Here is a 15,417-nt window from a genome sequence, read left to right as displayed (position 1 = left end):
ATCAAACTGACATTCGAAGTGAATATCGTTGATCTTTATAAGGTGCGAATAACATACGAATAATTTATCGTCTTATGAGCCACCACTTCTAACCAATTTTACCTGGGATATTGCAGACCCGTGCAAGACTGACGGTGCGTGTGGCGCGAACGCCCTCTGCACAGTCAAGGAGCACCGGCCGCAGTGCACCTGCCCGGATGGATTCACCCCGAACCCGACACCGCAGCAGGGTTGTATGCGCACCCCGACCATCTGCCAGAGCGCGAGGGACTGCCCAAGCGGCCTGCGCTGCCGCGACGGCGCCTGTCGCAAGGGCTGCCGCGGAAGCGCCGACTGCGCCCAGGGTGAGCGGTGCACCAGCTTCATGTGTGCCACCGTCTGCTACCAGGACAACAACTGTCTGTTCGGCGAGGTGTGCGTGGACGGCGCGTGCCGGTCCGGCTGCCGGTCGGCCGCCGACTGTGGCACCGGACAGACCTGCACCAACGGACAGTGTGCCTGCGCGCCCGGCTACGTCGCCGACGACGACGACTGCGAGGACGTCGACGAATGCGAGAACCGACCCTGCCACCCGACCGCCACCTGCCTCAACCTGCCCGGCTCGTTCAAGTGCGTGTGCCCTGAGGGTACGGCCGGTAATCCGCTGGCCAGTCCCGGCTGCGGCTCGCCCAGCGAGTGCGACTCCAACACCAACTGCGCCGGGAACCTGGCCTGCACCGAGGCGGGCGGCCGACGCCGCTGCACCGATCCGTGCACGGACGCCGTCTGTGGCGCCGGCGCCGAGTGCCGCGTGGTGAACCACGAGCCCGTGTGCCGGTGCCCGTCTGGCTACCAGGGCGATCCGACCGACCGCGCCGTCGGCTGCTTCCGGCCGCAGTGCAGCAAGGACACCGACTGCCCGGCCGACCGGCTCTGCGACGACTTCCGCTGCGTCAACCCGTGCGACTTTGTCCGCTCCTGCGGCCGTGGCAACTGCCAGGTGCAGGACCACCAGGCTGTCTGCTTCTGCAACCCCGGCTTCGAGCAGGGCGCCGACGGACTCTGCGTGGACATCGACGAATGTCGCGCCAGCCCGTGCCACCGCTCGGCCGAGTGTCGCAACACGCTCAGCTCCTTCACCTGTGTCTGCCCGCCCGGAACGGTCGGAGATCCCATCACCGACGGCTGCAGGCGGCCCGGAGAATGCCAGGCCGACTCGGATTGCCCACCTGCGGCAGCCTGCAAACAGGGCCGCTGCCAGAACCCGTGCGAGTCGGCTCGGGCGTGCGGTAAGGGCGCTGAGTGCACCACAGTCGCACACCGCCCCGTCTGCTCCTGCCCGCCGCAAACCACTGGTAACCCGCGCACCGGCTGCACTCCGTTCGAGTGCATCGACAGCGCCGACTGCGCCGCCGCGCAGACCTGCGTGCGCAACAAGTGCGTGGACCCGTGCAGCCAGCTGAACGTGTGCGGCGCTAACGCTGACTGCACCGTGGTCGACCACCAGTCCATCTGCAGCTGCCAGCCGGGCTACACCGGCGAGGCCAGGCTCGGCTGCACGAGGGTGCTGCGCTGCAGCAGTGACGACCAGTGCCCTCAGGCGCAGCGGTGCACAGGTGGCGTGTGCGCTGACCAGTGCCGCTCGCGGAGGGACTGCCTGCAGGGCCAGCTCTGCCTGGAGGGCACGTGCCGACCGACCTGCGCCGCCGACACCGAGTGTCCCCAATACCACAGCTGCGTCAACCAGATCTGCGTGCAGGAGGTGCGCTGTCGCGCCGACACTGACTGCGGAGCCGAGGAGCGCTGTCGCACCAACGCCTACGGCCAGGCCGAGTGTCAGGGCGTGTGCAGCGGTCTCGTGCTCTGCGGACGCAATGCCGAGTGCCAGGCCAAGAACCGCGAGGTGGTCTGCGTCTGCAAGCCCGGCTTCCGCGGTGATCCGCAAGACGAGAAGACCGGATGCAGCCCTGTTGAGTGCGAGAAGAACACCGACTGCCAGCAGAACCAAGTCTGCGACAACTACAAATGTGTTGGTGAGTATATTCTGGTATTCGGATAAAATGTGTAGATTTTTCTGCATACTTCGTTTATCGTACTTGATATTATTCAATAATGTATTCTAATTCCTACGCATGACAACGATGAGCCCTAACCGAGAGTACTCTATTTACAGTTGCGTGCAAGGCCAACAACCCGTGCGGTGAGAACGCTCTCTGTTTGTCGGAGGACTACCGTTCCGTGTGCTTCTGCCGCGAGGGCTTCGTGGGCGACCCGCTCACGCGCTGCAAGCCGGTCGACTTCTGTCGGTCGAGCCCGTGCGCCGGCGGAGCCAAATGCCAGAACGGCGCCGGCTCGTTCAAGTGTCTGTGCCCGCTGGGTACGATCGGCGACCCGTACGAGCTCGGCTGCCAGCCGGCCGTGGAGTGCAAGGTGAACGACGACTGTCCCTCGACGGCCGTCTGCCGCACCCAGGACGGCGAGCCCAAGTGCGTGGACGTCTGCGAGACCACGCAGTGCGGCGCCAACGCCGACTGCAAGGCCACCAACCACAAGGCGTTCTGCGTGTGCCGCCAGGGCTACGACGGCGACGCCAGCGACGTACTCCAGGGCTGCCGACCGAGTGAGTAGAAATATAGTCAATGTCCGTAGCGAGGTGTTTGAGTCGTGAAACAGTAACGTAATTGTTATATGTCATGTTAAGGAGATAAAATAATGTTATATCTCTTATAGCGCACAGACATTAACTATGATCGGTACGTGAACGTCAACTTTTAAAACATTGCTCCTATGTCCACAGTTCCGGTGAAGTGCACCTACAACCAGGACTGCCGGCGTAACACGGTGTGCGACGGAGGCCTGTGCCGACCGCCGTGTGCTACCAACGACGAGTGCGCGCTCACGGAGTCGTGCGCGCGCGGCCAGTGCACCAACCCGTGCAGCTCGGACGCCGCCTGCGGCCTGAACGCCGTCTGCCAGATGGTCCGCCACGAGAAGCAGTGCTCGTGCCCGCCCGGCTACACCGGCTCACCTGAGGTGGAGTGTGTCCGCATCCCGGTGCCCTGCCAGAGCAGCCTGGACTGCGGCCGCGGCTACAGCTGCCAGGAGAGCGTCTGCATGAGCGCCTGCTCGTCGGACGCCGACTGCGCCCTCAACGAGAAGTGCGCCGACGGCTCATGCATGCGTGAGTAACTCAAATCGACATCCCTTGAATGTTAAATCGTGTCTGCCAGCGACTGACGGTAATAACATACCAAATGCATTATTTATTACGTGATTTTCATAAAAAAATGCGCGTTCCAGCTCTTTCCTTGCAACCAATGTTAACGCACCCTCTTCATCCCACAGTGACTTGCCGCGTGGACAACGACTGCTTCCTGGGCCATGTCTGCCCCAACAACCTGTGCATCATCGGCTGCCGCGCCAACAGCGACTGCAACGCTGGCGAGGCGTGCCTCAACAGCCGCTGCACGGACCCGTGCGACGCCAGCGCCGTGTGCGGCCCCAACGCCAAGTGCGAGGTGCTCAACCACCGCGCCCAGTGCAGCTGCAGCGCCGGCTTCATCCCCAACCCGACTGCCAACGTGGCGTGCGTGCGCGAGCCGGTGCCGTGCAGCATCAACTCGGAGTGCGGCGCCGGCGCCGTCTGCCAGGCGGGCCAGTGTCGGCCCATCTGCAGTGACGACCGCGGCTGCCTCTCCAATGAGCGCTGCGACCAGGGCCTCTGCATGCCCGGCTGCCGCCTGGACGACGACTGTGCCAGCGGCGAGATCTGCCGCGAGCTCGTCTGCGTGGCCGGCTGCCGCGCCGACACCGACTGTGCCGCCGCCACCAGCTGCGTCAACAACAAGTGCATCGGTAAGGGAGTCGCAATACCGGAGGCTCGTTACATCCGTTAACGACCTTATATCCTGAATCAAAATCATGGTTTAATAGCACTGAATCGCAGCCTTTGATTAATTGAAACAATATTTTCGGACTTGTCAATGACATTGCTGGCTGATCATGCATCTCGACATCTACCTTCTCTTGCAGACCCGTGCGCCTCCCCCACCGCCTGCGGCACCAACGCGCAGTGCTCGGTGGTGAGCCACCGCGTGCAGTGCACGTGCCCTGCCGGCACCACTGGTGACGCCTACAGCAGCTGCCGCGCCCCGCCCAAGGCCTGCGAGAAGGATGAACAGTGCGACGACGGCACCTGCTACGGCGGTGTCTGCGTCGCCAAGTGCTCAAGGTAAGTGAAGCCGCCACATATTACCGCACCTTTTCAATGATACATTGAGTGAGGTTTATTTGACTGAGCGCGACATAGGTGATTTTTTTATTATCTGTTTGATTAAAGCCTGTTTGCCACCACTCCACTCTGACCTACCATTCCTAACCCTACAGCGACACGGCTTGTCTGAACGATGAGCGGTGCGTCGGCGGCATCTGCAAGGCCATCTGCAGCTCGGACACGCAGTGCCGCTCCGGCCAGATCTGCCAGGGCCGGCTGTGTCTGTCCGGCTGCCGCTCGGACGACCACTGCTCCGCCGACCAAGCCTGCATCAACCGGCGCTGCCGCGACCCCTGCCAGGGCACCGCCGCCTGTGGCACGTGCGCCCAGTGCGACGTGGCCAACCACCGCGCCCAGTGCACGTGCCCGGCCGGCACACTCGGCAACCCGCAGGTCGCCTGCCAGCCGGTGGCCACGCGCTGCTCCAGCAGCAAACAGTGCAAGTGAGTAGCATAAATGATTCCGATAAAAAACTTTCGTTTCTTCCGTAAACATTAGGGAATGTTCTCTGCTCTTTTAACTAAATAGGAATTCATTCCAATGTCGCTCTTTTACTGTCAGGGGAGAATCAACGCCTTGTAACTACAGTCCTTCACTGATCCATTCCCTCGTCTGACCGGCTCACCCATTCTGTTTCAGCGGCGGTAAGTGCGAGTCCGGTCTGTGCCTGTCGCAGTGCTCCACGTCGAGCGACTGCGGCTGCGGCCACACCTGTGCCGACGGCGTGTGCCGTCAGCAGTGCTCGGCCGACGCCGGCTGTCCGGAGGGTGTGCTCTGCGCCGACGGCCTGTGCGTGGCCGGCTGCCGCGCCAACGCCGACTGCCCGGCGCGGCTGGCCTGCTCCGGCGGCCAGTGCGTTGACCCGTGCTCCGCCGGCTCTCCGTGCGGCAGCGGCGCCGAGTGCAAGGTCTCCGACCACCGCGCCGTCTGCCTCTGCCCCGACGGCTTCAACGGCAACCCCAAGGAGGCGTGCACAAAGGCCGGCTGCAAGCGCGACGACGACTGCGTAGACCGCACCATGGCCTGCATCGACTCGCAGTGCGTCAACCCGTGCCTGCAGCCGAACGCGTGCGGCGTCAACGCCCAGTGCAAGTCGATCCGGCGCCGCGCCTTCTGCCTCTGCCCACCCGGCTACTACGGCGAGGCCACCGTCCAGTGTCTCAAGGGTACGTTATCCGTTTTTTTTTATCCCAACGATATAGATCTCGATTCATCTGACATTTGACAATGTAGAACAATGGTCGAGGTGCTCTTCTACTTTCAAATGTCTCGTGTGTACCGGCTACTTGGTATGACCATTCACGCCACTTCCACAGAGGCCAACGAGTGTGTGAGCAAGCCGTGCGGCGAGAACGCCTATTGCACCGACACACCGGACTCGTTCACGTGCACGTGCGAGAAGGGCTGCTTCGGCGACCCCCTGCGCGGCTGCGTCTGCGTCGGCAACCAGTGTGACAGGCTGCAGTGCGGCGTCAACGCCGAGTGCCGCGTCAAGGACGACGATGACGACGACGACGACGACGATGATGATGGCAGCAGCGGAGCCGAGTGCTACTGTCCGCCGGCGTTCCCCATCGGAAACCCCAACATCAGATGTGAGTGACCGTTTGGATATTGACATCATTAGCTATCTGTACACATGAATATTATTGCCCATTAGGCTGGTGAAAAGTAAACGTAAATAGCACGCAGTTGCTTTTTTGTCACCGTTGACCCTGCACATTTTGTGACGAGATCCTGACGTATGGCGGCCAGCTGATTATACGCCTTTCCTTTTGCGCAGGCTCGACATCGGGCCGGGTCAACTGTCGTAGCACGGGCTGCGGCCTGAACGCTGACTGCGCGCGCCAGGGCCTCGGCTACGCGTGTCGCTGCCGCGCCGGCTACGTAGGAAACCCGGAGACCGGCTGCTCGCCAGGTGAGTGCCGCCGCTCGGCCGCGGGACGGGTCGGATGGGAGAGGGGTTAGATGGGAAGGAGACAGGGTGGGAGGGGAGGACAACGACGGAAGAGATTCTGACTTCCGAGACATCGCGGGAAGGGGGAGAGACGAAAACGGGAAAGGGGCCCACGACTTGTGCCATAAGGGGGTGACGATTGCATGGGGAATATGTGGAATATGTATGTCCGTGACTAGACTGAGATCTTCCCTCAAGATGTACATTACGAAGACGGATACCATGGGCGAAAACCCACTCGACGAGCTGTGAATATAGTCAGATTGCTGATGTGTCCTCCCAATAGAACCAAAGGCGGGAATGACATTGAAAAAATCATACTGAGTAAAAAAGGGAAGTCTGGCAATTAGCCCTTGACAAAAGTGGCATCAACCTGCATATCCACTACTTTTGTCTACCGAAGCACGATTTCACGGAAACGATTGTCCTATACAGAACCAAACCTCTGTTTGGATAAGATAACATTATGGAAACCCACTTTTTACTTTCGTAGATCAGGAAACGATGTAAATCAAGAAAAGTTTGTATGGCAGATTTTTAGTTTTAGTCTCAAGCTTTATTAAAAACAATTAAGTCATTGAGAATCATATCCATACCGACAAAAGCGACTCATTTCATTTTGAAGATGAACTCTGCTACACTTCCACTTCTTCCGGCACTATTGTTCTAAAGTCATGCCTTTCGAGCATAGCCATGAACAGACTTCTTACTCTGAGACCCTGTCGAGTTGTAGAGTGCATGTGACATTCCCTTCCCGACTGTGTGCTGCCTGATGACTGTACCCCGTCCAGTAGACGGCGGGCCCGGACTGTACCGCCCCGGGCCGCGGCTGGCGGCGGCCGGACTGCGAGGTCCCTCCTCTGCTCTCCCGTCCACCATCCCTCCGAAAACCCGTCAGCTGGCTTAGCATGCCGCTTGTCGTCCCGCGCCGCGTCCGGGACCTCGCGCGGGCCGCCGCCGTGCCGCTGCCCGCGCTGCCGCATGCGTCTAACCCGACCCATCTCCGCCCGGACGACAGAATCTGCATGCACGCGCGACTCAGACTGTGGCACGTCGGCCGCCTGCCAGAACGGCGAGTGCGTCGACCCGTGCGCCGTGCGCGGCGTCTGCGGCCAGAACGCCCTCTGCCAGGTTGTGTTCAGCAAGGCGCGCTGCTCGTGCCCGCAATGCTACGTCGGCCAGCCGTCGGAGGTGTGCCGGCCCGACCCGACCTGCGGCCGCGTGCCGGAGAGGCCCCCCGGCCCGCGGACCCGCTGCAGCGGAGACGACGACTGTGCCGACAGTCTGGCCTGCCAGAGCGGCGAATGCGTCGACCCGTGCTTCGGCTACACACTCTGTCCCGAGGAGAAGAAGTGCATGGCACGCGACCACGTGGCTGCCTGTGTCTGCAAGTACGGCATCAGCGTCAACGAGAAGTTCGAGTTCGTCTGCGCCGGACCGCGCATCGAGTGCCGTTCGGATGACGACTGCGCTTCCAACCTGGCCTGCTTCACCGGCAAGTGCCAGAACCCGTGCATCCTGCAGAACCCGTGCCCGACCAACAAACGCTGCGACGCCGTCAACCACCAGCCCATCTGCATGTGCTCTAAGGACTGCCAGTCGTCCGTCTCGCTGTGCCTGAACGATCGCGGCTGCTCCGACAACCTGGCCTGCCGCAGCTACCAGTGCATCGACCCCTGCGAGGGCTTCAACTGCCCACAGGACCGACCCTGCTATGTCGAAGACCACAAGCCTGTCTGCAAGTTCTGTCCAGAGGGCTTCAGCGTCGATCCGATCTACGGCTGTATGAAAGGTATGCGCGCCGGCTGCGCGTTCGGCTAGCTGGCTGCGCCCTGGGAGCGGGATCGCAGGCTAACCTGACCGCCATGCCGCGCACTAATGCCTGTCGCACGTGCTACCGACGCTGAGGGACTGGTACCACCTCTGCCGAGGGCCGGTGCCACCTGCTCTGCGACTGTGGCAACGGAACCAAACGATGTAACCGATGCTGCCGCGCTTGCACTAACGCCAACCCACCGGCGATTTAGAGGCCGTCGTCTTCCCGTGGTGCCTCTTACAGTTTTTAAGACATCATGAATCTAAGTTATCTGCCTCTTTTAAAACGACGCAGAGACACCACGGGATAAGACGATGTCGCCTCATGTCCCCGCTCACGCTTGCTTGTGCTTTCTAAAGCCCTTAGCTTCATCGGCTCAATAAACAGGCTGACACAGGGAGCTCCAGCGTCGTCCACCTTCCAACGGAACTGTACTTCGGAGGGGCTTCTTCTTCGCGCCGCGATCTGAACTATGACAGACGGGCACCTGCTCAGACTCAGACATCACTAGACTCCTTAACCCGCCAGCAGGCGGAACGACACACGCATGGACAGACTCTAACACTTCGAGACGCCTTCATATTCAACAGAGGCAGATGTTTCCAAATCTGCATGCTGCATGTGCATGAAACGCATGATCATATGATGTGCATGATATGCATTATGCATGTTATTAGCCCTCTTCCTCCAGGGATCGGTGTCTCAAAATGCATGCTCGCTTTACGCATTACATCTCCAACCGTAACATCATCAGCAATTAAACATAAATTATGCATTAACTATACTCAACTCGCCTGCAATTAAAATGCCTCACCAGAATAATCCATCACGCTGCGCGAATTTAGTGTTCGTTTCAATCACTCACCAACTTTAACTGCCTTTGTCAAGGCCCAAAGGACGACTAACGTATTAACTGTGGCTGCCCAGCCACGGATATTGGAGATATATCAGGCATGTCAGGCCTCGAGCGAGGTCAGCCCCGCCTCCGATAATCACCCAGCCTTGAATCATAACGTAACTGCTTCGCCGACGCCGCTCTGACGTCACTGCCCCCCCACCGTGACGTCACTGGCCGCCCGTCCACAGTGATTGGCTGCCGGGAGAACGGCAACTGCCCGTCCAACCAGGCCTGTGTCAACGGCGAGTGCAAGAACCCGTGCATGCTCGTTGATCCGTGCCAGGCCCCCGAGGTGTGCCGCGTGCAGGACCACAACAGCGTCTGCGTCGACGGTACGACACCGTTTGTAACATGCTGCGCTCAATGACGGGATGTAACATAGTTACCGTGTACATATGCATGAGGGAGTAACTGGGGTGGGGGGGGGGGGCGGCTGATAGAGGGAATCCAAGACTTTATTGGAGGGTCGTAAGGGTAACTTTTTATACCAAATTGTCAGGGAACTCAGATTTGTTTTTCAATAGAAAAACACAATTCTAAAGAATAGTGTTTTAACTATTGACAACAAACCTTCGGTTATGGGAAGCTAATGATGTTTATTAAAATGGCAAAGTTGGCAAAAGACGATGTCCTCGAAACCAAGTGAAAGGGAGGGGGTGACTGAATACATTGCGATGCAAATATGGTGTACAGGAGCAGAAAAGTGTAGGCCGAATGGAGATGCTATAAAACTCGCGAGCCTGGTTTCAGAGTGGTGATAGGTAATGAAGTAGATGTTTTAGAGCACAAAAAATGCAAATTTTAAGTGATGTATTCCGTTTAAATCAAAAACTTTAGATTTTACTTTTCTCTGACAGGTTTTACCTGGATGTACACACGTAAATACCTACTTCGGAGGAATTTATCAAAAAAAAAAGAAAAAGAAAAAAGAACGTAGTCCGGTAGTTTTCACGGGACATGTTCGTTAGGTATATACATCCACTCGTCTTAGAAGTGCCATAGCAAGAGGCTCATTTGGTAAGCTGCGCAAATTTTCCCCCTTTTCAAAGAAGGGTTGGAAAAATGGTGCAGGGTCCGCCTTCTCTTACTTACCGAGCAGCGTTGCTGATTGAGCCCTGTACCCGCACGTCCACAGGCTGCCGGTGCAGCTCCAACGCCGACTGCGGCATCGGCGAACAGTGCGACGGCTGCGAGTGCCAGAAGAGCAGAGGTGAGCACTGGAACTGCAGGAAGGGTGCGATTTCTTAAAAACGGGTTAGATGCGAGAAAGTGTAATGTAAACGATTACGATCCAGACATCGAAATGCAAAGATGCGGCTGGATATTCAGCATTAAAATACGTAAAAGAACAAACTTACCAATCAAGGCCATCACGGCGCGGATCCGTTGGACGATTTCCCTCTGCTCTGTTGATCTGCGCTGACCGATGTCGCGTCGCCCCCGCAGTACCCAACATCGGCTGCGTGCCGGGCAGCTGCGACGACGGCCAGTACTGCGACGAAGGCACCGGCGAGTGCGTCGATGACGATGACGATGATGATGACGACGACGACGACCCGACAGGTAGGTCCCCGTGCCCTTGCCAGCCGGGTGTACCGTATGAGTCGTGTGAGTGCGAGTGCGAATCGTTAAACTGCCTCGTGGCTCTGCGCTTTGGTAACCGCTACCGGCGCAGGTTGTGACCGCTGAGCTATAACGAGCAGCCGCAGCTAGCGCGCACTGCATTCTAGATCAGCATCGTGGCTAGCTAAAGCGTAACCGCTCGCCGTGGCATGTTGTTAACTCCTCTTACCTGCATCGCCTGACCGCCTGCCCCGAGTCCTGCCCTGGCTCGCCCTCACCGTTTCGACCCTGCCAGCCTGACCCCGCAGCTGAGCCTAACGCCGCCGGTCGCGGAGGTGCCCGGCGCTAACAGGGCCGCCCGCGGCGCTGGCGCGACTCACCTGGGACGCTGCCACCGACCACCGGCTTCAGCCAGCGCTTCCTAATCTATACTCTCTGGCTTTTGCTCTGATCCCGTAACCCGACCAGCTTCTTGGGTCATGTATTTAGAGCTTGGTAGTATGGGAGCTTGGGTCTTGCATCACGAGCTGGTTTAGGGTCACACTTTCAGTCTGCATCCAGCACCTGCCTGCATTCATAAACAAACACACACTGCATCAAGTTAATCAAACTTACGCCCACATGCCAATCAGAATACAGCTCAGCATGCATTGTTTATGGCACTTTTAGGCATGTATTGCGCAGCATGCCGCAAACTACAATCCAATAAAGAGGAATGTATGAGTGCGTGAGCGTTTGGACTGTGTGTGTGCGCGTGCTTACCTGTGTATGCATTTGCTTCACATGTACCATTTCAGACGATAGACTGGCGTTAGAGCGGAGCTGACCTTTGTCAGTAGTATGTAAATAAGCTGTACGTTCGGTTTCGCCTTGCCGTTCGCCTTCTTCAACCATTGTCCGTTCCGGCCGGACCCTTCTCTCGACACACGTCACAAACACACACACATACTTCTTCCACGTGCCGCAATTTCGGCGGCGCGATAGCTGTCCGTCTCGGCGTCTCCGCTCTGTCTCTCTCGGTCTCCGTTCGTCTCTGTGGCGTTTCGGCCGTCGTCTGACCCGGCGCGCCGCCCAGCAGTGCCGCCCGCTCCGGCCGGCGCACAGCCCACCGTCCGGCCGACCGCCTCGGGCGCGGCCTGCGGCAACAACTCGGACTGCCCAATGGCCGAGACGTGCCTGCAGGGCCGCTGCTCGGACCCGTGCCGCTGCGGCGTGGGCGCCGAGTGCCGCGTGCGCCGACACCGGCCCGTCTGCCGGTGCCCAGAGGACCACGTCGGGGATCCGGCCGTGCGCTGCACACCCGCCGGTACGTCGGAGTGGCCAGACGATCAGCAGGTCCAGAGAGACGTCCACTTGAGTTAGGCTTTTGTCGAGCCCAGAAGTTGATGATACCAGAGTTGAATCGGCCAGGCCAGGCGCATACGGCGCCAATAACGTAACAAACCAATTAACAGTCCCGTCTATGGCACTCACAACACTCGTTAATGTTTAACCCGGTCAATGGACACCTAACTATGTAACGTTTACGGATAACAATAATAACAGCACTGGTGTGTTACATCTCACATATCGTGACGTCCCGTTGGTTTTGTCACATCCCTAACCACGGCGGGAAATGGTAGCCGCTGGCGAGCCGTCACCGGTGGACCGGGCTTCCTCTGCCCGTCTGGCGGTGACGCGTCTGTGGAACCATGCCCGCCACTCACGAACCCATGTCTAACACAGTGTCTCTGTCCCCTAACAAGGCGGCACCACCCCGGCGCAAGACGGCACTGAGAGCGGCACCACACCCCGCCCCCGGCCTGGGCTGACCCACTCCGTTCCTGAGGCAGCCGGTACCCCCGGCACCCCTGCTCCCCCGGGCGCTACCCCTGGCAGCCAAGTCACGGCCCGACCCGGAACATCCACTGCTCCCGGAGCCCTCCGACCCGGCCAGGTCACTGACGGACCGGGAACACCCTCTGGGACCACAGACGGACCCTACGTGCCCGGTCAGAACAGGGAAACCGTCTACACGACCCCCGCTCCTCAGCGAGGGGCCGACGGACCGCCTGGCGGACCCAGCATCCCCGCCCGTCCCAGCGGGCCGACCTCCTCGGTATCCGGAGAAACCACTCCTCGTCCAGACTCCGAGGTATCCGCGACGCCCAGTCCCTCCGCCACCCCCGGTTCCTCCGAGACGCCCGATCCCGCGGCCACCCCGGTCCCCAGCGGCTCCGGGTCGCCGTGCGCGGCCACGGCTGAGTGTGCTGACACGGAGGTGTGCCGGGGCGGGGTGTGTGTGAGCCCGTGCCAGTGCGGCGCCGGCGCCACCTGTCTGGTGACCGGCCACCGACCCGTCTGCCGCTGCCCGCCTGGATACGAGGGCGACTCCTATGTCCAGTGCCGACCGCGGGGTACGTGCTAACACCGTCCGATCACCGCTAACCGACCGCACTCTGTGTGTTCATAGTGAAAATACGACCGCTGTCTGTACAACGCTTGGGTTAATGGTTCGGTGGAATTGTTATTAACTCTGGTGCAACGTCCCACACGACCAGTGATGGTTAATATTTGCTAACTGTTGGTGTTTAATCTCCGTGAATGGTTCATTCAGATATGGTTTTGCTCCCTTTACACGATAACATTGGTATGACATTAACGTTAACAATTCACTACCCAGTAACGATTTTTCGTAATTACTACATGTTCGTTTCACAAAGTAACCTCTAATCAGCCTGTGTCTAACCAACAACATACATCATTCCACGAGCTCGCCAGATTCAGTGGCTGGTTTATCCCGCATGACTAAAGATTCACAATATGATTCGAAAAAGAACACATATTTGCAGTGTTCTAAAATTGGATTTTGGTTGGGTGTGACGATGATGACCAAAAAATCTAGGATGAGAAAAAAAACAGTGAAAACCTATATCACTTTCGCAATAAAGGCGTAACGCTACGCTGGCTGATAATAAAAGAACATACCATTCCTGACCACCAAAACTAACCGAAAAAGACGATGCAAATAGGTAAGGATGATCTACGGCAGAATTATAACTTTAACATCTGATCGCCAAGTGTTTCTAAATCCGTCCCATTTTATCCCAACATTTGTGTTTGATTGAGACTAATGAATTTAAGAATCACCCTTGTCTCTTATACAGCAAAGAATGAATACCTACTTCAACCAGTGATATTTCATTTTCCTCACAAGTCAAAATGCATTGTCACAATTGAATGACTGTCCAATGACCATCCTTCTCCTAGCCTTAAATCAATGCCTTCCTTTCCGTTTCAGATGCAGACAGCAGATATTACCGTCAGCATCTGCTACGTTCCTACTCATGCTTACTGGCACGGATCCAGGACGGTCCTTCTGCCTGTATATTTCTCCTAAAGAAGATCATCCGCGGACCTCCATCCTCGCAACGCCAGTCGCCATCATGCGAGCGAACTAGGTCCTTAATTAAGAAGCAGAAGATGCAATGATTCTGTTGAAATCTGTAACTCATGTGTTCTGGCCTCTGGGACGTTTTGCGCCTACAATATGGCAGCACTGCTTCCAAGATTACTGTATATTTGAGATAATATGCGGCAATATAAGTATGTAGTTTTCGTTCGCATCTGACCTGGTAATATTCGTACAGTGTACACAGTATAGCTTTGAGCTTTCCATTTTCAACAGATATGACAATGGCCGGATGATACTGGAAATGGTGCCTTTGCTCTGAGCATACGGAACGGGACGCAGTATTGAGTATGCAATTGCAGTCGCACTATGCAGCATGACATACGCCGGAAATCTCCTGGCCCGAACGCCGGAACGGCCAGCGATAGTCGGTACTCATTACGCAAAGTGAAAATGGAAACGGTGTCAGCGCAACTCTCCGAAAGGAACGGTGCACTACATGAGACTAGAAAAAGGGTCACTGATTAGGGCACCCCAAACGGAACGATGTGCACTGCGCAGCATAATACGCAACATCGCAATAAAAAGCGTGCAACTAACCAGGGCATCCGTATCGGAACGGAACGGGATGCAAAAAAAAAAAATGATAAAAGGATGCCACCGACCTCATGGCCGGCCACCGAAACTGAGCGGTAGCTACCTATCATGTCACGTGGTAAGTACTGAGTGAGAGAGCGTCACTGATCAGTGATCAGTGATCAGAGCACCCGCAACAGAACGGAGGGCATCAGTGATCACTGATCAGAGCAACTGCAACGGAACGGAGGGCATCGCTGATCAGGACAACAGGATATAATGCGAGCCGACATACGCCGAATCGCGATTCCGGCCAAACATGGCCTCAAGAAATAGGTCACAGGTCAAAGGTCATTTGGGTCAGGAATATGAGATTTCAGAGTAGGTGTCCAATTAATTGACTCGAGGGTCCTGAAAGTGTCGTCCCGATCGGCCGCTTTTTACGCGAGTTATTCTCGAAAAAACGAGGGGGGTGGTTCGTTCGACCCCCCCCCCCCCCATACGGGCGAGGGATAATTTATTAAAAAGCTAGAGCCTTCTTAATCCCATCTACCAGCTTCAGAACATGTATTGGGCAGATCTGGGGATACCGTATCTTAAATTTATCCCTAGAGGTGTGCCAAGGTATCCTTTCACTCGTCTTGGCTTTCCCTCGGCCGAACGCTTCGTGTTTAAAAACCTCTAGAAACTAATTGAAATGAATAATTGGCGGTAAGATTATTGCAAAAGCATGAGAAATTAACGTAAAATACATCATTACCGGTCTTATAACCTCATTTCGCGTATGAAACCTGCCAGAGTCCACAGAGTTTCATATTCATCCCTAGGGTGTGCCAGGGTGGCATGTCAGTCATCTTGAACCCCTGCCCGACCCGACGCCTCGAGTTTCAAAGACATCTAAAAACTAATAACGTTAATAATTTGTGGTGAAATTGATATAATATGATCAGAAAAGAACGCAGAA

The 15,417-nt window shown here is 57.1% G+C and overlaps 1 protein-coding gene across 10 annotated transcripts in view; it reads left to right on the top strand.

The window, feature by feature from the left end:
* The window catches only part of LOC122383893, a 148,438-nt gene that overhangs the window by 44,239 nt on the left and 88,782 nt on the right, over positions 1–15,417 (top strand). For 9 of the 10 annotated variants that reach the window (XM_043370739.1, XM_043370741.1, XM_043370740.1 and 6 more), the window contains 13 exons: positions 117–2,012; positions 2,153–2,599; positions 2,777–3,160; positions 3,325–3,834; positions 4,012–4,210; positions 4,366–4,695; positions 4,892–5,418; positions 5,569–5,847; positions 6,036–6,170; positions 7,228–8,001; positions 9,112–9,255; positions 10,059–10,133; positions 10,370–10,486. In XM_043370739.1, coding sequence (XP_043226674.1) covers positions 117–2,012; positions 2,153–2,599; positions 2,777–3,160; positions 3,325–3,834; positions 4,012–4,210; positions 4,366–4,695; positions 4,892–5,418; positions 5,569–5,847; positions 6,036–6,170; positions 7,228–8,001; positions 9,112–9,255; positions 10,059–10,133; positions 10,370–10,486 — 5,817 coding nt within the window. The remainder of the gene's footprint in view (positions 1–116; positions 2,013–2,152; positions 2,600–2,776; positions 3,161–3,324; positions 3,835–4,011; positions 4,211–4,365; positions 4,696–4,891; positions 5,419–5,568; positions 5,848–6,035; positions 6,171–7,227; positions 8,002–9,111; positions 9,256–10,058; positions 10,134–10,369; positions 10,487–15,417) is intronic. The other variant, XM_043370742.1, reaches the window with a different exon arrangement.

This window comes from Amphibalanus amphitrite, unplaced genomic scaffold (assembly GCF_019059575.1).
Source record: "Amphibalanus amphitrite isolate SeventyFive unplaced genomic scaffold, NRLGWU_Aamphi_draft 000176F_arrow, whole genome shotgun sequence".
NCBI lineage: Eukaryota > Metazoa > Arthropoda > Thecostraca > Balanomorpha > Balanidae > Amphibalanus > Amphibalanus amphitrite.
Note: the sequence above shows the minus strand (reverse complement) of the source record. Positions and strands in the feature narration are given on the sequence as shown.